Below are 27,803 nucleotides of genomic sequence, written 5' to 3'. Positions count from 1 at the left end.
CATTGCTTTGTTAATGACAGGTTCATATGAGTATGACAGATGACAGAGCCTAGTTTATTTCTTCTTTTGACCACTATGAGCGCTGCGATAGATTTCACTACCCCCACCTAGTACTTCGCACCCTCCCAATAGGTAAATAAAGCGTTTCTATTGGTTCATGAAAACATATTCCTCGCAACACATCCTCGCACATCTTTGGTGAAAAACAGCTTTATAAAAGCATTTTTTAATTAAATATAATTAAATAAATGGATGAGTATGGGTAAGATTCCCAATCCGCACTGGGCCCGCGTGGGAACTATGGCCCAAGCACTCTTGTTCTGAGAGGAGGAGGCCTGTGCCCAGCAGTAGGACGTATATAGGCTGGGATGGATGAGTAAGATTTAATTTTAGAGTTAATTTGACTCCACATCTCCCTTTCGTCTTGCCGTGCTATGAAAACTCCGAACCCGCTAATAAAAAAAAGGAACGAAAAAAAATGCAACTTAGAAAAAATTACATAATTTATTGTAATCCGAGCAGGCCCGGCGGGCGGGCCGACCGCAAATGCAAATGCTTCCTCCCTACGGACCGGAATCAACGTACATGTCAAAGAATAAATAGGACTTACATACACCTATATACACAAATGCAAAATTTGCTAATACGCTTAGAATAGAATGTGATGCGAGAATTTCTCGAGAATAATTTAGCGCGTTCGGATCGGTGGGCGATCACGTCATGTTGACGCCGAGGGACCGGCTCGCGTACTCGTAGACGACGTAGGATATAGAGACGGCCGGGATCACTTTGATGAAGTTGGGGGTGATCCCCCGGTAGAGACCCAGGACTCCTTCGCGCTGCACTATGTCGCGGAAGACACCGCGCATCGTGCCTTCCGCCACTTTAGCTGCCTTTTCTGTGGACAAGGGAAACGCCAATTTGAAATGTTTTATTTTTTTCATCACACTTGCTCGTAAACAGTGTCGTAACATGCAGGCTACCTTGGTTGCAAACCCCCAAATAAAACCCTCGACCTTAATGTGCTTGTCATGAAACCCGTGGTCGGTAAATGAGTCATTGCCCGTACTAATTTTCTTGTCATGAAGCCCAAGGTCGGTAAATGAGTGTGATACTGCAAGGTGTGCTGCACTGCAGCGCCTGCAGGGGGCAAGAGCGCAGTCAGCGGTATCGGCAATTTTTGAAAAAATATTAGTTTTTCTTTTACAAATATACAATTTCACTCGCAAATGTGATGAAAAACATTGTATGTCGCACGGGCGGTACTAGAATTACGCACATCGACTCGACTTCGGGCTTCTAATAGACTCTCGTTCGTAATTCCTTATTTACCGCCCTTAAGACACAATGTACTATTACGCTAGCTGGTGCGGGTGCAGGTACAATCCTATGCACGCGACGCGCGCAGTTAGCGCTGCTCACACAATTGTTCAACAGACGTCCACCCGCTCCGTGCTAACCTAACCTAACCTAAACCATTAGAAAGAAAGAAACAAAAATACATATGTATCTGTGGCGCTATTAAGCGACCAGCAGCGCTGCCGCATCATCCCGCCACTATTATTCTTCTAAGTCTCTCTATCTGTGCACCACGGTTTGAACCGACCAATCGACGCTCACGCGCGCCTGGCGGTCGACGTTGATTGGCCGGTTACGACAAGATGGCCTGTGACACTGAGTAGAATTTTCTCTGGTTTTGCTTCTTCTACGACTCGCGGCCGTGGCACATTGTTTGAAAAATAGATACTGTAATCCGAACTGTAAACTCTTGGTGAAATGGAATAAACGTCTTTATCTGGTGTGTGTGTGTATCATTACAAAAGACTCCAAATATCTATTATACATAGATGCTTTTACAAAATAGTCCCGGGCATGACCGGGCGAGCATGACGTTGGTTGAAAACCAGCGCCTTCAGGCCTCAAAAGAGTAAATCATTATTACAGAACCAGCAGTCGAATCGAAATTCCCGGAGTTTTACTAAGTTCCCATTGGTATTCCCAAAAATTATATCGCGGATTTCAATAACACACTTTTATAAGCCAAATTCCGTATGCCTATAATCCTAGCGGTTGAAATTTCGCTAGAAACCCTGCTATGAATAAAAAAAACCTCATTAAAATCGGTTTACGCGTTTAAGAGCTACGGTGCCACAGACAGACACAGACACACAGCGGTCAAACTTATAACACCCCTCTTTTTGCATCGGGGGTTAAAACATGTGTCTCCTATTTTATAACCGGGCACGGGACGGACATTCCTTACATTACCACGTGATACAGGATGTCTTAAGCTACACACTATCTTATACTACTCGATGTTATTTTTTTATTCTTTCCATCTAATGTGTTTTTATGTGTATCGAATATGTGTAAATCTCTCTCTCTCTAGTACTAATAAATAATAGAAGTGTTTTTTGAGATACCGCCTTTTGGCTTAGGATAGCAGAATATTACAAAGATGAGATAGTTACCTTGGGCTTGCAGCCTCGTCCGCACCAAAGCCAGAGGATACGAGCAGACCTGCCCCAGAGTGCACGAGGCACTCCCGCACGCCAGCAGAAGCAACATGCCCGGCTGGCTGTTCTGATGGTATTTATTTATATACTTCTTCTTGAGCGTCTCGTAAACTGCCAGATCTATACCCGCGTAAGGCACTATACCCAATATATTTGGAATGTAGCCTTTGTAGAAGCATCGTAGACCCTCGCGGGCGTATATTTTCTTGAACGCGTCCGCTATGCCGTGGTATTGGCCGGTTTTACGGAGCGCTAGTCTTGTTTTTAGGACTTCCAACGGATAGATCACAGTTTGGCTAATCGCGCCTGCGGTCGCGCCGGCGGCGAACCTGAAACAATATTTTTTTATGAAAACGTGTCTTAAGCCGATTTTAAACTTGCAAGAAAAATCGTGCAAGTTGCATTACATTGCGGGGACTACAAACTCGTTGGCTTTACGGCCTCGCAATGTAATGCAAACTTGCACAATTTTTCTTACAAGTCTAAACTATACGTGTCATCGCTTGTTTCATCCCTTTGGGTCCAAAAATCTATGAATTGAATAAATTCCTGGTTATTTTTTTAGGGTTCCGTACCCAAAGGGTGCCAACCCTATTACTGAGACTCCACTGTCTGTCTGTCTGTTCGTCCGTCTGTCACATGACTCTATCTCTTGAGTCGTAACAGTTAGACACTTGAAATTTTCACAGATTATGTATTACTGTGGCCGCTATAACAACAAATACTAATATTTATAAAATAAAATATTTAAGGGCTCCCATACAACAAACGTGATTGTTTCGCCGTTTTTTGCTTGATATTAATAACGGAATCACAGAATCTTTAGTTGTTTTAGGGCGTAAAGTTAAAAGTTGTCAGTTTTGTGCCGATTTTCCCCTACAGTTAATGTGGAATAAAACGTCACAAAACTGACATTATTTAACTTTTCCTTAACTATGCCGTTGCTAGGTACCTACATGTTTTAGTGAAATTGCCCATTAACACTTTAAACATAAATAATCAAATAAAAATAAAATGAATATTTAAGGGGGCTCCCATACAACAAACTTGATCATTTTGCCGTTTTTGGCTAATGTCTAATGTTGTATCAGTAGATAATGGTACGGAACCCTGCGTGGCCTTTGGCCGGTTTTTATTATTATATTTAGTACGTCAGTTAAATTATCAGAAAATATTGAACACTTATTGTTTGTTTTGTCAATCGAACAAAAGAATGACAAATATGATGTTTGGGTTGAGCGTTAAAGTTCGGGAGCGGGGGCTCGGAACGTTTTTCGATTTAAATGGCTATGTCTCCATCATGTTTTGTGTAATTTCATAATAAGCATAGATTATTCAAGAGGGGTAATACGTACTTTCAGACTCTTTGCCGTTCCGCGGATATAATTAAAAAAACCCTCAAACATTCTGCGTAATTCACTCAAATTTGACTGAAATCTATCATCTCCATAATGTGAAGACGACGAACAGACACTCCCACCTAACTCTGGTCGTACCTCTCGTAAATCTCCAGCGGTTGGTTCTTCCGGTCGCCCAGTATGAGCCGCTTGACCTGCTCGTACGCGGCGAACTTCAACGCCGACTCCGGCGCAATCTTGATCACGTTGATTCCGTTGCCTCGCCACAAGCCCGCCACGCCCCCTCGCTGATCATGCGCGCTAGGCATTTGCTCATGTTCTCGCGGGTCGGGTTCACCTGGAAAAGGGGATTAATAGTAGATTATTGTAGTGGCCTGGAAGTAGGAAATTGCCGGCGGAGTATTGCGAGTCCGTTTAACTAATACGAAGCCAGTAATTGCTATTCCAGCCGAGACTAATATAAAGCTTTTATCAAAAATGGTGAAGGAAAAATAATAAATTAGAATAAGCTTTTTGTCAACAAAATATATTAGGATATTTAAATTTATTCCAATAAAAAATTTCATGCTTTCCCGCCTTTTTTTTCATTAAAAAACACAGCAGGTGTATTTTTCCACCGAAAACACCACAAGCTGTTTCAGATCTAATAAAAAAAAGTCTGGAGTTCAACAAAATAACTGATAGCAGCCACTTGAGATGGCTGTATACGACTTGTGCCAATAGGCCGTTTTCACTTTTTAAGAAGTTTGAGACTCGACAATAATAAATTATTGTCGAGCTAGCGCGCTTGCAATCTTTTTAACTTTTTAATTTCTCGCTGACCATAAACTATGCACTTAGCCTTCTGATATGTAAGGAATAATGTAGACTTTTACGGACATTTTTGAGAAAATCCTACTGCATTACTAGCTGCTTACCCGCGGGTAATATACTTGACCGGAACATCGATAAGTTTTTTTTATATCGATATTACAGCACTTGTGAAACTGTGGCAACATTTGTGTGTAATGAACTCTCAAGTTGGTTCGCCTAATTCTGGACTCGAGTTTAGTTTAAACTAAATCGACCAACTTCATTTGAACTTCTTTTGAAGGATAATAATAAAATCCGAAATCACATTATCCGACAAAGAACGAAAGTCAACGACGTTGCTCAGAGAATTAGTTCGCTGAAGTGGCGTTGGGCTGGCCAAGTCTGTCGCGGGACCGATGAACGGTGGAGTAGACGAGTCCTTGAATGGAGACCACGGATGGGAAAACGTAGTGTAGGGCGTCCTGAGGCACGGTGGGCGGACGACCTTAAGAGGGTCGCTGGCGGCGGATGGATGCGAGGGGCTGAAGAGTGTTGTGGCGAAGAGGCCTATGTCCAGCAGTGGACTGCTGTAGGCTGATGATGATGATGATGACCAACTTCATCTCTACGAAGTCTGTCCGGTGTAAGTACTTTCATGCAGCCGCTCGTTGTATGCTAAACTAAGTCCGCTCCGCTCGCGCTGGAAACCGGGCTTGAGGTCCCAAGTTTCCGTTCATCCGATGATGTTACCTGTAGGAACACTTTGAGCCGGTCGAGCGGCGCGGTGCAGGTTCTGCTGAATGCGCCTGCGATCCCTCCGGCCAGCAAATGCCGCCACCACTTGCCCGTTTGCAGCTCGCTCTGTGTGAAGTCGTCGGGCACGTTCATGTCCTCGCCGATGTCCAAATACTGCAATTAAAAGGTAGCGTTAATTTTAAAAGTTTATGGGTGGTAACGTTTAGACATTATTATTATTAAATCCTAACCACAGTACAGTCAGCAGCGGAAGTGGCTGAGCGGTTACGTTGCTCAAAAGTGATCTACTCACGACTCTACTGCTAAGGTAATAAGAAAGTGTTTAGATCATCCACCACAACCGTTCATCTACTTCTGCTGCTGACTGTATTATAATGATAATGCTGTAAATTTTATTTACTAAAATAAGTAAATGAAGAATTAATTCTGTCTAACCGCTGAACCGATTTAGATGACATTTGGTATGGAGATACTTTGGGACAATTGCACAGTTCCCGCGGGATAATGATAACTAAACGAATTCCAGAGAAGACGAAGTCGCAAACAAAAGCTAGTTATGTACTTTTTATGGACATAGTTTCCTGAAATAAATAAATAAACCACAGAAACAAAAGCATGCGAGATGGATTCTTATTTTCTTCGAGCAATAATATTTTTAAAATTAAAGTTTATTCTGCTTAATCGGGGGTGACCTGCCCAACAGTGAACTTCCTATGGCTGATATGATGATGGTTGACGATGAATGATTTTGCTTGTTGCTAAGTCTGCCTATCATGTTTTCAACGCACACCAGTACTTTGTTTTTATAATAGTTCCTAATTTACTGCAGCATTACGGCGCTCTGCCAACCTTCAATATATTATTGTACCTACTGCTGGCAACGCATATATGCGTTTTCGTGACCTTCGTTTATAATTCTACAGTACTACAGAAAATGCGGCATTCAAAATATTTTTCGCCAAATTTGTCTTCCCAAAAAACTTATCGCAGTAGTTTCATTTCCCAAACGAATCTTTAGCATATTAGCATTTCGCATTTTATTCATTTGGTCAAATTATCATTTGGCATAATTTTACATTGTCAAGTTTTATTATGACAAACGATTATTAAGCAAACGTTTTCTTTTGGCTAACATTGGCTCCACAAAAATGTTTGTTCAAAATGACACAGAAACGAACTGCTACCAGAAAAGTAGGTTATTATGCCATGCAATATTTTGGGAAGAGTGCTTTATGCCAAATGAAACATTTGACTAAATAATACTTGGTAATATGAAACATGACTAAGTAATTATTTTTGAAACAATAAATTGCCAAAAAAAAATACTAACTGTAAAATTGCGATAAGTTGTTTACCAAATGAGTTTTTGCCAAATGATAATTTGAGTAAAATATTTTGGGATGTGATACTTTGGGCAAAGTTTTTTGCCCATACATTAGTAATCCGCATAGCTGACCAGTTTTAGGTAAATTAAGAAATCATGGCCATGAGATACAAGCATGTAAAATCGCAAAATATCAAAGACATGTCTAGAGATATTACATTGGTAATTTTAAAGAATTTCCATGTGAATTATAATCATCACACATCGGAATTCAAGGCGGCATATTTCAATTACAGGTAGGGAGTTTTTATATCGATAAACTCAGTTATCGCCCTTAACTTTGTTGGTAATTCTGTATTTTTGCAAGTATTATTTTGGAGAGAAAAAAAGCAGTTTTAAATTATCTTTAGTCGAATAAAGAGACAAAGGAAATAATTGAGAGAACTATTATGTTTCGTTTTTCTATATAAAAAAAATTACATACAAAACTTTATCACTAGTATTCATATACTCATGAAAAGTATAGATAATTGAGTTTATTGATATAACAACTCCCTACTTAGGAAAGTATTCAATATATTCAATATACTTTTCAACTCACAACTCCAATACCCTTTTAGTTAAGCCGCTTCAGAGTCGGTCGTCTGGGGTGTACAGGAAAACTAGGGCGTTTGCCAAATTTTTTATAAATAAATTACTTACGCCTACTAGTTACGTGTCTGACATAACGTAAATAGAACAAATTCTGCCCGGGCCGGCAAGCTCACCGTTTGCCTAAAGTGGATTAAGAACAGTTAAATCTGTAACAACGAATTCTGTGGAAATGCGCCAGGCACCAGGTAAGGGGGCATACGTATTTGATTGAAAGCGATTGACAGATAAAACAACGAAAATCAGAATCGGAAAATAATTTACAATATCGAAAATCAAGATAGTGAATGGTTAGCTATAAGGCCAAGGTAAAATATTGCAAAATTTCCACATACGGAATGGTTAAATGAACTAACCTTAAAATACCAAACGGTTAGAAGACCGAAGATTAAAATGTCTAAAGTATTTTTTGTGGAATGGTCGGTCAATCTGCTAAATCTCGATAAATTCTTTAAAAAAGTTCAATGTCGATCTCGCAAGCATCAGTTCAGGCGTGTCTAGTTGTAAATGTTAAGCAAGATTAAAGTAACTTCATTTGTTTTGTTTAAGTTTATGAACGATTAAAGGCGGTTTTGTTTACCATGGTAATAAAGACATAGACTAAAAACGTTTCGTTTCAATTCATTCCAAAACTACATATTATTTACATAACAAAATGTACTCGTTTTTATCATTTTATTATATCGTAAAAAGCATACCAATTATCTTTATAGCCAGCACTACGGCTTACCTACACGTAATACTAACTTTCCATTCTATAAATAAATAGAGAGCAACTTTTCTCAATACATTACTCGAATGATTGGGCTTCCATGACGCCATGCAACACACGTTGTATACGTTAAATCCGCCAGATCACGAAATTCCTAGGCATATCGTGAAATGGCGCCATTTCATGATATGGCTAAAGGTTGACCAGGCATATCACGATGTGCCTGAGAAACAATACGGCAGATCGATTAGAGCAACGCATTCCTCGATAATGCCGAAAAATGAAACATGTAGGTACGACAAGCGAAGCGAGGAGTGGTTAGTATGAATTGTGACTATAACGCACGAGCCGAGCGAGCGAAGCGAGCGTGCCGCGGCAGCGGCCGGCGAAGTGCCAGAACCGATATGGCGGCGTTTCATGATATACCTAGGAATTTCATGATCTGCCTAAACGTCACTAGGCAAATCGTTAAACGGTGAGTTTTGAACGATATGGCGGATGTCCCTTAGCCAATTAATGAAATGGCGCCATTTCACGATATGCGAAGGAATTTCGTGATCTGGCGGATTTTACGATCGGCCGCCGACATATATAAAAAGGCTATCCGGTTATGACGTCACGCCAGATACATAACAAAATAAATAGGTACAAAATGTTTAAAATGCATAATGGACGAAAATACATAATGCTCGTTTGACCGAAATTTTCTCAGATATTGTTGTTTTTACAGGATTGTTATAAAATAATGTGGTAAATAAATGGTATAATCGATAATTTCACCGACAATTACTTGTCTTCCGTTATTTTAAATGACCATTATGTATTTTCAGGTTGTCGTGTTGTCTGACGGCATAGTCCATGTCGGAATTTAAAACGTCCATATCTTCGTATTTTTTTTTAATATTCGAATAATTCTGTCACAACTCGGTTAGTCGAACAATAAAGATAATGTTTGGCCCAATAACAAAACTGCTTGCATTTTTTTATTCGACTGATTGGCAAAACCGTAAATTGACACCTGCAACACCAGGAAGATTGCAGATGCATTGTCAACCAACACGCCTAAGATGGGTTACCTCAAGTGCCAGTAATTTCAGCGGCTGTCTTACTTTCCACGCCGAAACAACAGTGCAAGCACTGCTGCTTCACGGCAGGATTAGCGAGCAAGATGCTGGTAGCAATCCGGACGGACCTTGCACAAGGACCCACCACCTGCATACTCGTATTCCCTCTTTGCCGTCACTCGAGCAAAAATGCGCGTCCGAGAAACCTATTTGTACCGTGCGATCAAACATACTAATATATGTCTAAAATGTAATCAAAAGTCTAGTCTAAAGGTCGTGCGATTATGCGATGCGACCAGCAACATTCAATCGCACGATGAAATCGCCTCGCATCATCGCGCTACCAACTTATGGCGATGCTTTACTATACCATATTGTCTAAAGATATACTATTAACGTTACTCTAGCGAGATACTGAAAAAACCGGGGCCAATAGCGTGTTGGACACGCCCAAGATAGGGTTCCGTTGCCATTACGAAAAAAAAACAAGTAATATTATGTGCGTTATAACACAATTAAAACACTTACGTCTTAAAATCTATTACCAGAAAAAGAGCGTATCTTCACGGCACTTACGTCCTTTAGTTGAGAAGCGCAATTTTTCGACAATAACTAAAAAAAAACCGGTATATCCGATCATGTTGTTGAAACCAATTCAGCCCCCTATAAATATTTATTTTTGTAATTTAACTACAAAACTAAATAGCGGCTTTGACAAGACATCTGTGCTCCAAATTTCATTGATATACATCTTGTAGTTTTCGAGTAAAATGCCTGTGACATACGGACGGAGGGACAGATAGACGGACTTGACGAAACTATAAGGATTCCGTTTTTGCCATTTTGGCTCCGGAACCCAAAAAAATATTCGTTTAGGGGAAATTGTTGTACTTATAGACTATTTTACCTGTAGATACCAATGTCGTCTGAAACAATAAAAACCAGAACGCAACGAATTGAACGTCTAGCTGCAAGTTATACATCAAAAAGACTTAATGGATAGGTACGTCTTGTTCGATGCATTGTTTTTCATTTTTAAGATGTCAATGGCATACACAGGTACAGTCTTCATTACCAATATCCGACACAACGAAGCGTGCATAAATATCTGATACGACTATATTTAGACGACCAAATGGCCTAGTGGTTAGAGAACCTGACTACGAAGCCTGAGGTCCCGGATTAGATTCCCGTGTCGGGGCAAATACTTGTATGAAAAATACGAATGTTTGTTCTCGGGTCTTGGGCGTTTAATATGTATTTTAGTATGTATCTATCTATATAATTATATTTATCCGTTGCTTAGAAACCATAACACAAGCTTTGCTAAGCTTACTTTGGGACTAGGTCAATTGGTGTGAATTGTCCCGTCATATATTATATATATTATATTTCTAGGGCCGGGTACGAAGTGTCAGATATTATTGCACGCTCCGCAGCGGCAATAGTAATGCTGCGGGTGACTGCACAACACTTTCCCCTAATTACTAGGTATCTATCTACATGTATAGGTACCTATTAACTATCGTGAAATAAGACTGATACGATACACACAATAACCTCCTCTTCCTCTTCCATTTTGAACATTGTTTCCTCTTCGGTTTCTTGTAACCTCAATATATATCTGAATATGAACGAAGTAGGCAACTCTAGTTGATCAGCCTGTTCAGAAAAAGAGAGACAGCCACGTTTATGATTCCAATTAAACCACTGACAATCCAGCTACTTTAACGGGGTCAATTCATCCTTCTAATTCTTTATAATTGCGTCATTTTACGCAAGTTTCGGCCATTGATCTGCTATTGCTACGAACAGGCATATTTATTCTGTGGCACAGGCATTCTTTTAGATTGAGAGGGCTAGTGTTGGGAATCGCAGGTGTAACCCGCATCCTCGCGATGTTTTACACCGGAAACCTCGTGTCAAATTTCAAGTCCAGAAGCCGTAATATCTTACAGTTTTGCCTATGGCATCTCAAGCAGAGAGTCATGGGCACGAATCCACGCTCTCACCTTTGAGTTAACTAAATATTGATCATACTAATCCTACTTCCTACTTAATATTATAAATGTGAAAGTTTGTGAGTGATTGAGTATGTTTGTTACTTCTTCACGCTGAAACGGCTGGACGGGTTTGGATGAAATTTGGCAAAAAAATAGTTTCTAACCTGGATTAAAACATAGGATACTTTTTATTCCGATATTCCCACGGGATCGGGATAAAATCTCTAAATAACAACTGCTGGGTTTAGAGTTGAAATTTTGGCCAGTTGTTCTTAACACAACCTCAATGAAGACCACGATATAAATTTTGGGAATTCCCAGGGGAATTTTGTAAATTCCCCTAATTTCAATTGTAACTACCTGATCGAATAGTTTACGCGTGCGAAGCCTCGGTTAACTCTAGTATTATAAAAACGAAAGTTTGTGTGATCACTCTAAAACGGCTGAACGGATTTGAATGAAATTTAGTATGTAGATAGCTGGACATGTGGCATAATACATAGGTTACCTTTTATCCCGATATTCCCACGAGATCAGGATAAAATATCGTAATTTCACACGTTACATAAACTTTGAGGGACATTAGATAGGCGCGGGTGTTTAGTACACAACATTAATTGAACCCGCTGACATTTTTCGTCATTTCCATGGGAATTTGGTAAAATCCCGGATTTTCAATTCAACTGCTAATGGTTTGCCCGTGCAATGCCGCGGGAAGAGACTACTATAAAATAAAATATACCGTGTCGATGAGTCTGTGCTGGTTCATTATCCTATTATCCAAGTCTACTGTAAAAGCAATCACAGCTATATAATACTTCCAATACATGCTGTGGTGCTGAATTTTATTAAAGGTAATTTTAACCAGAATCTGCGTTTGGTTATACATTTTTCAATTGGAATTTTGAGCCCATCACGATGTGGCGATATGACGATGTTTTGATCGAGTGCTGTCAAGTTGCCACGTTTGACAGGACAGTTTATCTGTTGCCATTAACAATTTGCCTGCATTCCGTTCTACGCATTATTTAATCTATGTTACTTCGCTTTCTTAGCCTTTTTTACTATACGGCAGAGCCAAAGGGAAGAGTACAGTACGATTACTTGGAGTTAACACTTGACAGATGGGCGTGCCTTCAGTCAATTTTCAACTTTGAGTTCATACAAATAAAATAGTATTTACATAATCTGTAAACGTGGGTAGCGGTATACTAAAAGTGGCTTTATTAGTATGACGTCAAAGTTGAAAATTGACTGAAGGCACGCCCATCTGTCAAGTGTTAACTCGAATTAATCAAACTGTAATGATTTTAACATTCTTTATTTAAAAAGTTATACGAGTCGTAATAGATACGATAATCAGGCTGACAGTACACCTTTTGTATCCAAATATACAATCTGGGAGGCACCCCTGGCCCTATAGCACGAAGTGCCAAACTCGAACTTAGTATGTTGCCGTCCCGCTGACGCTTATGTCATTTAATACGCGAGTGAAAGGGACGGTGCGATACAAACTTCGATTTGCGAGTTTCGTGATAGCCCCTCTGTTTGTCGCATGTCGATCGCTCAGCGCGTCCTTTTCCCTCGAACTCATTATAAAAGGGGACAAACTGCGATAACGACCAGCCAAAAAACAGCGTTTGTCATCATTAGTGTTGTACAGACATAGGTAGTGAATAATGTAATTCGATCGTGAAAAGTCGGATCAATACGACGCACCCGAATTGTCAATCAATTGGTACATCTTCATATCAATTATGTATATTGAACTAAGATTATAGAACTTTATTATTTAGTGGCCAATGTCAAAACGGCTAAATTCCCGATAAAATACGATGCAAAAATATTAGTTTATTATGCACTACTACTGTATACCTAGTGCCATCCACGAAGACGCGTGATTTTGTCAAAATTGATCTTTATGAGATGCGCAAATGATTGATTATAGTTAACGTTAAATATAACATAGGACCTTGTTCTAATTATAGAGTAATCCCCGGCTAATGGAACAGCAGAGGCCCTATTGCCTAACGTTTCTGAAGCTAGCGATCGCAATCAAATGACAGTTTTTGTATGGGAAATCTGTCATTTGATTGCGATCGCGAGTGCCAGAAACGATAGGCAATACGGCCTCTGCCAAAGGTCTAACTTGCTTAACTGATGCCTCTGTCAATCAAACTACTCTGCCAAACATCGACTAATTAATAACCACTTGCTTCCTCTATATAGGCGCTTCAAATATTTATATGGCTTAATATTCTATTCTACTTAATATCTTCATCACCATCATCATCATCATAATCATCAGCCGGAAGACGTCCACTACTGAAAAGGCCTACCCCTTAAATAGAACGAAACAATGAAACGACAACTTGCCACTTTGCATCCACCGGTTTCCCGCAACGCGGCACGCCGCTACATTACTGACATTGTAATAAGAACCACGGCACGCGTCATCGTGAATGAATAGGTTATTTATTTATAATATTTATTCAACTCTCTTTAATTGTTATTGATTGTTTTTATGGACTAACGTCTGGAATAAATATATCATTTCATTTAATTTACATATAGTGCACAGCTGTCCTGTCTGTCAGTACCTATAAAGAGTAGGTATATGTGTATCGTCACTCGTCAACCATTAGTGACTCACTTAGCATCCGCCAGTTCCAATCTAGAAGAAACCGGTTTTATCCGGAAATGGAAAGCGGTTCAAGCGTTCGCCAAATTCTTGATGGTATGATAGAGTAATTAGAAAGTTTGGGTACAAAAGTCGATTTTAGTGATGTGCCATCGAACACACGATGAACTGACAAGTCTGGCGGGCTACTCCGAAATTTGTATCGTACCGTCGCTCTTATTCTCCTATTGAATACTGTTAGCGTGAGCAGGACGGCTCGATAGGAAGTTAGAATTTCGAACTTCATAGTACAATAGTGTCAGAAATTTTGCAATATACATTACCCACTGCCACCTAACGATTTACCTTCTGTCAAACCATTTGATTCTAGAAGTAAGTAGAATGTCACACTCACAGCGTATTTAACAATAAATAACCATTTCTGACAAGGGTCACCGACATAGCCAAGCGAATTAGCTCGTTGAAGTTGCAATGGGCAATTGGGCAGGCCATATAGCAAGGAGAACAGATGGCCGTTGGGGCCGAAAAGTTCTCGAGTGGAGAGCGCGGATCGGCAAGCGCAGCGTAGGACGTCCACCAACGAGATGGATGGACACCCTGGTTTAAGCCGCGGGTTCACGGTGGATGCAGGCCGCTGCCACCCGAAGCGACTGGAGGTCTATGGGGGAGGCCTATGTCCAACAGTGGACGTCTTACGACTGAGATGATGATGATGATAAACCATATCTAGCATTACTATGACACTGAATTTTTCTGTGAAAAGGTTCCATAGTGGTCACTATTCAGTTGGTTCGTTAGTATCACGATGATAAATAGGTTTGTGTGAGCTAGGTATGTCTCTTTCATAACTGCCTGGTTAAAATAGGATGCACAGCATGACGTGTACCGATAGCAAGTAGCGGCTGAACTAGAATTAAAACCGCTAGGAAAATACCCACCTAATCAAATGAAACATTACACTGGTTGGACTTTGGATCGGCGTATTTTGTAATACAAGTCAAAGCATAGCGGATGTAAAGATATAATTTATAATAATAATATTTACTATCAAGCTCGGAAATTTCGTTTTCCGATTTTCATTTTTACTTTTGCGGTCATCCTGTTAGAATTAAAAGACCACTATTTTAAATAAGTACCTATATACAAAACTCAGAAAAATATATAACGTTTTAAACTTTCGTGATTTTCACTCATAGTCAAAATACCATCAACGGAACTTATCACGCTAACACACACGAGTAATATTTACCTCGACGTTAAGGCAACATGACAGTGGCCCTGGTCACGAGTAGACTCGTGATATCACTCGTGTGTGTTAGCGTGATAAGTACCGTTGGTGGTACTTTGACTATCAGAAAAATATGGCTGGAGCTGCAGTTTTCAGTGTGTATTGTGACCCTCACTTCACGCACACCAATGCTTTTTGTTTCACAGGTGTTTGCAGGTTTCCTCACAAAGTTTACCTTCAACGAAATATGCAAAACTTCGAACGTCGCACATATATTTTGATTTAGGACATTTTTTAATACTGATGTATTGAATAATCATTTTATATTATATTTTATCGGAAACGTTCGTAATGTCATACTACTTAATTTAGCCTCAGGACCTATCAAGACAGCGTAGGGGAAGGTAGCACAGATTTATAATCAATATAGAGTAGCAATGTAGAGTAGGGTATCAATGTAGAGTGGTTAACACCTAGTTAAGATTTTTTATCCGACTTTTGTTTACGTTCTCTGTATAATTTGATCGTGGGGGTTAAAAAATCTCAGTAAGAAATAAAGTACCATATTCAAACAAGTCGCATAGTAATACAATAATCCATAGACACGTCGGCAGCATTCGGGAGCAGAGCAGTCGCGTGATCCGAATTTTCACGATGTATTTTGTCAGATAAGTTTCTCAATTAGCTCCAGAAAACTTCAGTAAGCTAATTAAGAAAGCAAAAATACGAACTCTCGAGGTCAGATATCTTTACACTTTACTACCTTGTCCCTGTTACCGTTGAACTTTTGTATAAAATTGACAAATGGCACACAGTGACAAGGTGTAAACATATCTTTGGCCTCGACTGAACCTTTCCTACAAAACACGACGGCAAAACATTATTCACTTGGTACGCCTATACATACATCTGTACTTCATTTCATGGTAATAAACAGCAGCGCTAGTACAAAATTCGAAGTTCGTATCCTTAGAGTATACAGTGGTACCAAGTGTATACTCTAAGTTCGTATCGTACCGTCCCTCTCACTCTCGTATTAAACAATATAAGCGTCGGCGGGATGGCACGATACGAACTTCGATTTTCGAATTTCGTAGTATGTAGCCTATTCGGTTTCGTACTCGTAGTTACAGCTTTGTCCGAAGCGTAGCCTTTCGTCTAGCCGAACGAGTGACATTGACCCCATTCGGCAGCCTTCGTAACGCCTTCTATTATGAAATAAAGATTGTGCGCCAGAGTTCTTGATACAATTTGTTAAGAGAGCTGTGACGTCATTCATACTTGTGAAAGTATGGAAGGTTTGTTGAATCAGATGAATTGCGAAGGTTTGCCTATTCTAAAACCAGGGTCGTACTGAAGTCTTTTGCCAACAAAAACATTTTTTAGGGTTAGGAAAAAACGGAATTCTTACAATGTCATTAATGTCTAATTTTGACAAAATCACGCGTCTTCGTGGAAGGCACTAGGTATATGTTATTAAAAACGGTCCAGCCGTTTAGGCTACATATAAAACCATAGCCCTCCTTTAGGCAGTTCGGATAAAAACAATATGGCTGACTGTAACATCGAATTGCAAGTGAAAATATCAAAATAGCATTGACTTGAGATATAAACCATACTACTGACATTAAACTGTGTGTGTTTTACTGTGTTGGTGTGCAATAAAGAGTTATTGTATTGTAAACTTCTGTCATAAGCAGGGGATGTCCATCTGACGTTTCCGTCATAATTTCGCAAAAGTGCGAAATACATATCGGAGCGTACGTAATTATTTGCATTTGTAATCTCGCCTTGATAAGATGTACTTTATCAGGCGTCACTACGTTGTTAAAATGTGTTATTAAAAAAACGGTTCTGTGACGAAGGTCGCGACTTGTTTGTTTCATTAAATGCCTAATGGATAGTTTTGGCGCTTAGTACTAAATAAGTTGTTAGCATGAAGCATTATGAGTAACTAGATTTAACTAATGATATACTAATCACAAAACTAATAATTAAGTAGTTAGTTTTTTTGGCGGGTAAAATAAAATACGTCAAGATTGTCATAAAATATAGCGTATTTTTTTCTTTTGACAGTAAATACAAAAATTCACAAAGATGATGCGCGTTAAAATCCGGGAGTGACGTTACGAGGAATTATAACTGGGTATGGAGCTGTTTCGCCACCCATTGATTAGTTTTATTTGACAGATAAATGTGATGCCGTCTTCGTCTATTCGAACAAAACAAACAGAGACGGCATCACATTTATCCGTCAGATAAATTTAATCAATGGATGGTGAAACAGGGGGTATCCATTCCATACTAATATTACAAATGTGAAAGTGTGTGTGTTTGTAAGTTTGCCCGTCTTTTACGTTGAAACGGAGTGACAGATTAACGTGATTTTCGGCATGGAAACAGCTTATTGGCCAGAGAGTGACATAGGCTATTTTCTATCCCGATGAAAAATGCACAGTTCCCGAGGGAACAGCGCGCGATAACCGAATTCCACGCGGACGAAGCCGCGGGCAAAAACTAGTATTTTCATATTTTTCTGATTGATTGACAAAAGAAACAATAAATCTCCAATATTTTTGTCATAGTCAAACTGACGGATTACTTCGAGTTTTATACGAAACTAGATTAATGACAGCATTTTTCCGTTTTTCCATTTTTAAGTTTTATTAACAATATAATTAGCTCCATTGAAACAATAGCTACGTCATTCCAGAAGGTTCTCATAAGTGGTTCTCAGGAGTGGAGGTATGTGGTCTGAGCCAGACGTTTCTAGAATAATCATATCTATGCCATTATTGTCAGTAACTGTAAACCCCTGTTCAGCATGAATCACTGATAAACCCACGAGTACTGCTCTTCAGTCTAGGTTATACAAGTTGTTAATTAAATATCTGACCCACCCGACTTGAAAATAAAACTAGAACTACACCCGACTTGGAAAAAAACTAGAACTTCGCTATCGCTATTAAATGAGTAGAGGTTTAAAGAGAGGGACAGAATATCTCTCCAGTTTTCCTGTAGCTTATAATCTTCATTTTCTTCAAAGGTCTAGTTCCGAAACTAAAGCCAATATTCACGATTTAAGTTTAGCTAAAGCAATTTATCACAATACCACATACATAGTGACGAATCAAAAAACCCGCTGGCTAATATGATAAAATGTTTAATTCATTTAAATTTACGTAAAGCAAAATTTCCTGCCAGTTCAGTTATCACTCAGTACTCGTACTACGCGCGACCGGCGGCACGGCGAGCGCTTTCCTAAAGCTAGTACATTGCGTTTGTTGCTTATTAACCGCTGTGCGGTGTACGTTTCAACTGTGCAATGGACAGAGAACAGTCGCGACAGTTGTTGGACTGTCAGTTTTGCGTAAATTCCCCGTAGCGATTCACGAGCAGCGACGCGCCGTGACGTCATGCGCAGACGCGTCATCGCGGCACGCATCCTGCTAATAGGGTTGCCTGTATTTACCGTTGCTACAGTTTCTAATCTGGCCCTACTTGTATAAGTATGAAGTGCAAAATTTGAACTTCGTATCTTGCCGTCCCGCTGGCGATGTTATTTAATACGAGAGCGAGAGGGACGGTACGACTCGAACTTCGATTTTCGAATTTCTTAGTATTGATCAACAAGGATGTGTCTACATGAGTCACAATAGGCTAGCGGCCTTAAAAAAGTTTAATCAGTCCGTCAGTGAGATTGTTAGAAAACATAGGACACGTTTTTTTCTTTAATCAATTAAAAAATGAAGATATAAGCCAGTTAAAGTTCCGCGTGAACTTTTTTTTAAAATAAATATCCGCGTGAACGTTCCAACACTGCGACAAATTACTGGAAGCTACTGTCAAAATCCTTGCCACACAATGACATTAGGCTGTAAAAATATTTCACACTGGGAGGCTACTACGAAGTTCGAAAACCGAAGTTCGTATCATGCCGTCCCTCTCACTCGTATTAAATAATAGTACCTGGGCGACCGAGCTTTGCTTGGCTAAAACTCTATAATAAGCGTTTTCCCAGGGATAAGACCAAGCTAGATCGATTTGACATCCCCGAAAACCCTCACATACCTTTCATCGAAATCGTTGGAGCCGTTTCCGAGATCCTGATTATATATTTATATATGTATATACAAGAATTGCTCGTTTTAAAATAATATAAGCGTCAACGGGGCGGCAAGATATGAAGTTCGAATTTTGCACTGCGTAGTATAGGGTCTGGATCACGTTCACTTTGTTCAATAGAGAACTAAAGAGACCACTAGACTAAAAAGGTAGACGAACGATAAAGGGTGACGGGGTATAATCCATAGCTGTCATATTTGGTGACAGCAAGATGTCATTGAGCACTAGCATGTCAAACACTAGCATAATCTTAATTGACACAAAAATAAAGGCGTCAATTAGTCATAGAAATTCTAGGAGCGCGAATCCGCAATTAACTGTTTGTACATACCATTCATAGTTTAGTCATAAATTCGTCATTCAACAAGCTGTGCCGGTGCTAGTACTAACACATGATTAAACACAACACAGCTTCAGTTATACTATTATTCTCTGAACAGTTATATACAGGGTGTAACATACATATCGGTCAGTATGGAAAAGTCAGAAACTAGAATACATACGAAGATCCGTTGTGCTGCAGCCATACATTTTCAAAAACTTGTACTCAGCTCGGGAATCGACCCCGGATGTTTTGAAATTAAAACTTACATTATTAAAAAATATGAAATACAATTAATTTTATTCATTCTAGATATAGTGTTTCATAGTAATATTTATTGCTTATGACCTTCACTACCGATATCGAAATAGAAATAATGTATGTTTTATTTTTCATAACGACCGGGTTCGATTCCCGAACTGAGTAAAAGTTTTTTTTTTGTAAATGTACGAATGCAGTCTTTCTTCTTATTAAAATCGGTGACATGGTTCCTAAGAACAGATCTTCGTATATCTTATAGTTTCAGACTTTCCCATACTGACCGATATGATAATGTTACATCCTGTATTATGTACTTACATATCTCGACAAGCTTGTGCTTTTTTTTACGAACGGACTGTTGATGTTAGCCTCTGACGGCTTTTACAGCTTACCGGAGAGAGGGCGAGCTGCCGCAAGTGGGTAGTTTAGCTTAGCATGCCAAAGGGTGCTCCTATTGAGCCGACCTCGGACTTTGGACGCTAAGGGCGAATTTGCAATCAATCGGAATTTTGACAAGCTTGTGCGTGACACTCGTTAGAACCCTGTCACTGTCAGCATTTGCCGCACTTATAAAAAAACTTCATATAGGGACAGCAGAGGCTCCCATAGAATGCCACATCCGAACTTGGGCTGAACTTATGATGCACAGACGCAGTGCAATTTATGTTCTGCCAAAATCAATTAGTTCCGAGGACAAACATTTTTTCGATTGGCAACCCTGTTCAGCGTCCTAATACAAACAATTTGGTTTGAAGACGTCATTCAATTGTCTGCGACTACAATAGTAAAAATCGTTTGAGTATTCCATCACGGAAAACATATAAAAGAATAAACTTTCGAGACCATCCTGCCAGCGCGCGTTACGAGGTTAATTAAACAAGTTGCTAAGTATGTATTCATGAGTCAGGATGTAGCTGTCAATTTACATCGACTTTCTGCTACTCAGAAATAATGGTTAAATAATAGTAGTTTCCTCAACAGAAAAACATTAAATTTCATAATAATCCGGTCTTCGATACGAACCTTCGTTAAGAGCGGAAAAAGTATATTGTAATTTGCTGTTAAACGTTTCCTGTGACGTAATCTGACGGACATTATCTGAAGTTCTAATAGACTTTCTCAATGTGTGATGAATTGATTATAGCATTTTATACTAAATATGAATAATAAAAACTTAAAATGGATTTAATAAATACTTAAGTGCATTATACGGGAAGTCCTCTAATATAAATCTGACGTAACTATTTAAATGCATTTTCGAGATAAATGCAACAAACTTTTCTTTTGATCGTTTTTTTGACCGTTCTCTATCATTAAGTAATTTTTGGGAAAAAATGCAAGTGCAATATATTATTATTTAGAAGCCTGTAGAGGTGTCCCACTGCGGGGCAAAGGCCTCCCCCATGTCCTGCACTCTACCCGTTCTTGGGCGATATATGTATACTTATATCTTTTTAAATTATTTTTAGTGATGGGCCGAATGTGGTTTGAACCGAATACGAACTTCGGCCGAACATTTGGTAAAAATTAAATAAAATCGGCCGAGTTTCGTTTCAATGCCGTGCCTCTAATAAATTTTAAATACGAGTAGATAAATAAGAAGGGATTGTTAAATTTTATTGTTGAAAACACCCTTTTAATAATTAAAAATACTTACTTAATGTTTGTCAATATTTAGTTTGTCGAAATTGTGAACCAAAAAGGTTTTTTTTTTTATTCAAGGTACGAACGAATGTAATCAAGAGACTTATTAAAAGAATCGGTAGGTACTATGTTTGTTTGAATTTTGTTGCATATTTTACTTATATGACAGACATGCTTTCTATTAATTTCAATCGAAATAGTACAATTAGGTTATTTTTTCTAGTGCCGAATGTTCGGCATTTAAACCGAATTTCGGCCGAATGCCGAAGTTCGGCCCAAGCTAAGCTGCCGAAATTCGGTTAAACCGAATGTAAAACGAATTCGGCCCATACCTAATTATTTCGATTCTGCTTTCTTACTAAATAAAATAACGTACGGTATTTTTCCAAAAATCTTTTCACGAGTTTAACAATAATATTTGCTTTGGTCCATCCATGTCGATCTTGAAATAAAATCTAAATAGATCCACGTAACACCCCCGTTACGAAATATCACATGATTAACACCCAAATCTAAAAAGCCGTGGTGGCCTGGTGGTTTGACCTATCGCCTCTCAAGCAGAGGGTCGTGGGTTCAAACCCCGGCTCGCACCACTGAGTTTTTCGAAATTCATGTGCGGAATTACATTTCAAATTTACCACGAGCTTTGCGGTGAAGGAAAAACATCGTGAGGAAACCTGCACAAACCTGCGAAGCAATTCAATGGTGCGTGTGAAGTTCCCAATCCGCACTGGGCCCGCGTGGGAACTACGGCCCAAGCCCTCTTGTTCTGAGAGGAGGCCTGTGCCCAGCAGTGGGACGTATATAGGCTGGGATGATGAACACCCAAATCTAGTATTCACACCTACAAGCATAGTTATGTAACCTATTTAATTTGTAAACAGCTTAGAATTTGACCGTTTGTGAGTTTAACCCGGATCGTTATCGCTCGTGGAAACTTATTGCAGCTTCGTGATAATTTTGATAAAGCCGGGTATTACCAACCGGCGCTTTCGGCGGTTGATGTGTACCCTTAAACGTTGGGCATGCATTGGGAAAAAATAAAACAATCGCAGAGCAAAAGGTTCAATGACATAACGAGACTTTATACCGGGTGTGGCCTGTAATATGAGCAAATAATTAAAACATAGATCATACTCGTCAAACTGAACAAGATTACTTTAGCGACTTTTCAAAATAATTAGTTTATTTATATTAACATTTTTTACTTTAATTGAACAAGCAATGTAAATCAAAATGCTTGATGTTTGTAGCCTGACAGGCGATGTCAGTTGTGTTCAGGATGGCGTGCATTAATAGCAGTATTTAATTTGTATGGAAAAGGGAAAATTCAAAGACTCCATTATTTTTAAAAGTCGTTGAACTAATGTTGTTTACTTTGCTCGTCTTACAGGCCACACCCGGTATAGGTAGTGCCACGAGAGTTGAAGTGAATGATTAGTATGATTACACACAGCTACAAAAAGATCTGATTGCACAAAAGGAGAATTTAATGAAATTAATGAGTGTCCAAATCCTGATGTAACTATAAAACATGTTGTAGCTGTGTGTAATTCACTACATCTCTCGTGGCACGACCTATACCCAAGTTAAACGTATGGATGTAAGTATTTGTGGAATGGAAACCTGCTTTGTTGGTTCGATGAAGTGGAGAAAGACCACCGTCTACACGTAGAAAACTGGAAGGACATCGCACAAGTACCACTACCATGAGTTTACAGTGACCGTACTCGATAGCGACGGCGTAAATTATTTGTATGGAGAATTGTACAGCGCCCCTACAAATAATTTACGCCGTCGTTATCGAGTACGGTCACTGTAAACTGTAAACAAACTCATGGTAGTGGTAAAGATATTAGGATCCATGGCGTCAAATCGTATTGGCAACCAAGATCCACTTCGGGTCGCTGAGCCAGCGGAAAGAGAGAGAGAGTAGCATGGCAGTGATTTAGTGTAATAAAAAAAAACTAGTATAATTATCCCGGAAGAAAAGAAGAGACACGATTGTATGGAGACGCCCGTATTTCCAAAGATTAGTTGTAAACCGCTACACTTTTTTGCAGGCACATTGTGCCTATGAGCCATCCAATTTAGCGGTTCTATGCAGACTGTTCCTGTTTCGACTGCTCAAATAATGCCATTGTTTATCGCATTGTCAAAAGTCAGGTAGTTTGGCGGAGAACGGGCAAAACGACACCGCTCCAAGAAGCCTTTTACAATTTTTTTTCTTAATATTTGAGTTGTTTTATGATTTAGAGTTGGACGACTGATCATTCATCTCGTCTCGTGATCATGGCATGGCGCATAAAAAAAAATCGGCCGAGTTTCGTTTCAATGCCGTGCCTCTAATAAATTTTAAATACGAGTAGATAAATAATAAGGGATCGTTAATTTTATTGTTGAAAACACCCTTATAATAATTAAAAATACTTATAGTTTCTCAATATTTAGTTTGTCAAAATTGTGAAACAAAAAGGTTTTTTTTTTAATTCAAGGTACGAACGAATGTAATCAAGAGACTTATTAAAAGAATCGGTAGGTACTATGTTTATTTGCAACATTGCATGCAACTGTGCCGTAATATCGAGCTTCTTTAAAACCAAGGTAGGTAGGTACGCGGAACAAAACCCGAATTTAAATCATAAAACTAGTAAACCGCGATACCTAGTCTAAAACATTCTGTTTGAGCTGTTTGCATAGTATGCGTTCCATGGTAATTTTATAGGTTTCCGGGTTAAAATATAGCCTGTGTTCCCCGCTGATATAGCTATATGTGAGAGATATGTTACTGTACATCATTTTGAATTTATCCATTATAAACAAGCAGACAGCCGGTGAAATTACTGGCACTTGAGGTATCCCATCTTAGGCCTCTAGGTTGGCAACGCATCTGCAGTGATCTCTTACCATCAGGAGACTCACTTGCTCGTTTGCCATCCAGTCGAATAAAATTAAAAACAATTTTTTTTCTTCAGTTTATACAAACAATACACCTAGGCCAATGGCTCTAGGTCAATGGTTCAACGCATGACTAAGGCTTCAACTGTTTAATTGTAATCGGTATCTTTTAGGTATCTTATAATAAAATATAGAGGTAAACCGATGACGATATGATGACGACCTGAAGGTCAAGTGGTTAGAGAACTTGACTATATACGAAGCTTGAGATAAGAGTTCGATTCCCGGCCGGGGCAGAAATTTGTATGAATAAATAACACGAATGTTTAATATGTATGTATTTAAGTATGTATTTATCATAAGTATGTTTATCCGTTGCCTAGTGTCCATAGTACAAGCTTTGCTTAGTTTGGGACTAGGTCAATTGGTGTCAAGTGTCCCATTATATTTGTTTACTTATATGTATTTATTATTGCCCCCGAAAAGTCTATTCCCAAGGGATGCCGATAACGCAACATACTAAATATTCGATGAACTTTCAAAATGTTTTCCTTCTCTCTCTCCCTATCCAAATTACAACAGCTGTTATGTCTACTTTCGCAATGCAAAGAAAGCAACGCCTTAGAAATATCTAGAATTTCGCTTCACTTTCAAATTCCAATCGCATGCCCAAGCGCTTACACAAGTTGCAACGTATTGTCATAAAATCATTAGTAATCTAATTTCGAATACTGACGAGTGAGTAATAAATTACTAGTAAAGTCCAACTCCAAAGGTCGCCCGTTTCCCTAGCAACAGATGCCCCACGTGGCCGTGCATTCCTCTTTAGCGTGAAAGAGAGCGGCGTACAGACGAAATGGAAAAGAAAACGGACAGTTTGCCAGTTCAGAAACGCATCGAAAATGACTGAAGATTAAATAAATGACGTAGACTAAATTAGCACATTGAAAATTGAATGCGTTCCAAAATGACATGAGTGATAGCTAGCTCATTCCAAGGATGAAAGAAAGTTCTAGCTCTAAATGGGACAGGAATCTAGAACTAGTTTTTTGTACTCGTACCTTTAAGACCCACTCCCAAACGTCGTAGTAAGAGTCCATATCCATAGCTGAAGCGTCACTTGAACTCCGAATGTAAAAGTTAGGTGACAGTCTAGTATTTTCTATGCACGGGTGCACCTGAGCCGATAGCAGTCTGCGCGTGGACTGACACAGAGCACGGCCATGGTTAGCACTAATTTAGAATGCATTTAGTCGTACCTTTGCCAAACATCGTCGGAACACGATCAGGAAATCCTCGAAAACGTCTCCCGTCCCGACGGCCAGTTCCTCCAATTCCAGAGACATCGCAATAATATCCAGTTTACTAACGTAAATAAGATAAATTTACTTAATATTAAATAATCACAGATTGTGTTACTTTGGACTATCAGATCCTTTTATACTAATTCGAGTGTGCGCGACGCGAAGTTAACGCGTACATCTGTGCCCACGTTTGGTATCACACTGACAGCTCGCTGCGCCTTGCCTCGTGCCGCGATGTTTCGTCATCCAGTCAAACCGCTCAGCGGCGGTCTGAGCCCCCGTACCACTAAACTGATCCAATGAAAACTACACCGAACAATCAACCGCTCGTGTCGGTATAACACGCAGCGAGTGAATACAGTGGTAGAGGCCTAACAGCTGATAAAGGCACGAACAGGTCGAAACGCAAGTTCACTGGGGGCTTGGCCGGTAGGTACGTTGCGAATCGCGATATGCGATATGCTGCTGTAGCAACTGCTTGCTATTCGGACAATGTGAGCGAAGGTGAAAGCGATACGAGAAACTCAGCCGCTCATAGCTAATGGGTACTTAAGCGTGTCACACACTACGCAGATACGATAATATACGAGACGATACATTCAGTCTAAATCCTTAAAACTGAGTAGACTTGTTTTTTGGCGCGGATTGTTTATGTGTCTATCTCTTCAAGATTTACTCGCGTGCAGCGGAGCTCTCACATCAACCTTTATCTATCTGCAGATAATCATATTTATATCGACAGATATTATATACAGATCAATTTATATACGCAGATAATATCTTTGCCATCTTTCGATAAATGTCGGTGCCCACAGATACTTCACGATAATATATAAGTTATCTGCGCTGTGTGTGTTAGCTCATTGAATTGTATAGGGAGCGATATTGACAGATATGCGTTCAGATACAGATATCTTATCGTATCTGCTTAGTGTGTGACACGCTTTAATTAAATTCAAAAAATTTAATCGTCCATAAGAAGAACCGCATAAAAGCAAAAAGAAATGAAATCAGTACTAGTAGATTAACTAAAACAAAATCGTATTAGATATAATCGGCATTAGATAAATAAAACTGTGATCATAATTTTTAACGTTAATCACTTCGTTGCAACTTTTTCGTTTGATACGCATCGTTTTTGAGAAATACTCAGGCAATGGCCACTTTTCATGTTTCGACAAAGTTTTACCTTCCACATCGATAAAGAAAGATTTTTGTTACAAGTTGAATTCTACATTTGATCGAAGTTAAACCTTTTACATAAAAACCATAATGCTTCCTTGTAGAATATTATATCACGGTAGTAGGTACGTTTGGAATCCGTAAAAACTAAAATTATATACATATACTCTATTTATTAAAGCAAGATACTAAAATGAAGTTTTATGTGTTACCTGTTTTTTACATCTCATCAATAGTGTTGTGCCACAACCGGTAATCATCGAAAAGTAAGTTCCTTACCTAATGAACGAACGCACGTATAAATGTTAAGATTTGATTGAGCGTATTTGTGACGTACGTACGTACTAACACACGTAGGGCACTTGAGACATTCTAAAAAAGGTAAAATGGGTCTAATGAAAATGCCACCGTTTAGGAGATATTTCGACTTTTTGTAGATGTTAATGTTTAAATTTAATTTGATTCTAAGCAAGTTCTGCCTAAAAGTTCAATGCTTATGGAAAGTAGGATATTAAATGCTATATTTTTTTTCCATAGAATATTATGTTTTACCTGTCTATTGTTTGCAATAATGTCGAAAACCGAAATCAGAGAGCAGCACTATTCGTATTATGCTGGTCACATTATTTTTACATTTGACATTTCATACTGTCACTAGTATCTTGGTTTAATAAATAGAGTTATACATATGTAATCTAACAATATTGTAGCAATTAAGATTGTTTTTTCCAAAATTTTTACTTTTACGGTCATCCCGTAAAACCTAAATTAAAAATACAAACTGAAATATAGATGCATCTATTTGGAATTTGGAATTAAAAAAAATACAAAAAGATTCCAAAAAACCAATCTTAATTTGATTGCTTAGCAACGATATCTCTTGTCCGGGTGAGCGGTTAGTTCCAATGGAGTGCCGAAAAAAGTTTCTCGATGAGGGCTACGGCATGGATGTCGCTAGCGTCACTGCTTAAGTGACTAAGTAAGAAACAAACAAGCTGAGATATGAGGTGCATAGGGGAAAT

General features: G+C 39.0%; 1 protein-coding gene across 1 annotated transcript in view; it reads right to left on the bottom strand.

Annotated features, from left to right (window-relative positions):
• Nucleotides 1–485: 485 nt before the first annotated feature.
• The window catches only part of SCaMC (Short Calcium-binding Mitochondrial Carrier), a 75,832-nt gene continuing 48,514 nt past the window's right edge, over nucleotides 486–27,803 (bottom strand). Inside the window, 5 exon segments of the mRNA XM_074100123.1 lie at nucleotides 486–898; nucleotides 2,472–2,845; nucleotides 4,013–4,145; nucleotides 4,148–4,211; nucleotides 5,417–5,575. Coding sequence (XP_073956224.1) covers nucleotides 714–898; nucleotides 2,472–2,845; nucleotides 4,013–4,145; nucleotides 4,148–4,211; nucleotides 5,417–5,575 — 915 coding nt within the window. The 3' untranslated portion in view covers nucleotides 486–713.

The sequence above is a fragment of the Choristoneura fumiferana genome, chromosome Z (assembly GCF_025370935.1).
Source record: "Choristoneura fumiferana chromosome Z, NRCan_CFum_1, whole genome shotgun sequence".
NCBI classification, from domain to species: Eukaryota; Metazoa; Arthropoda; class Insecta; order Lepidoptera; family Tortricidae; genus Choristoneura; species Choristoneura fumiferana.
Note: the sequence above shows the minus strand (reverse complement) of the source record. Positions and strands in the feature narration are given on the sequence as shown.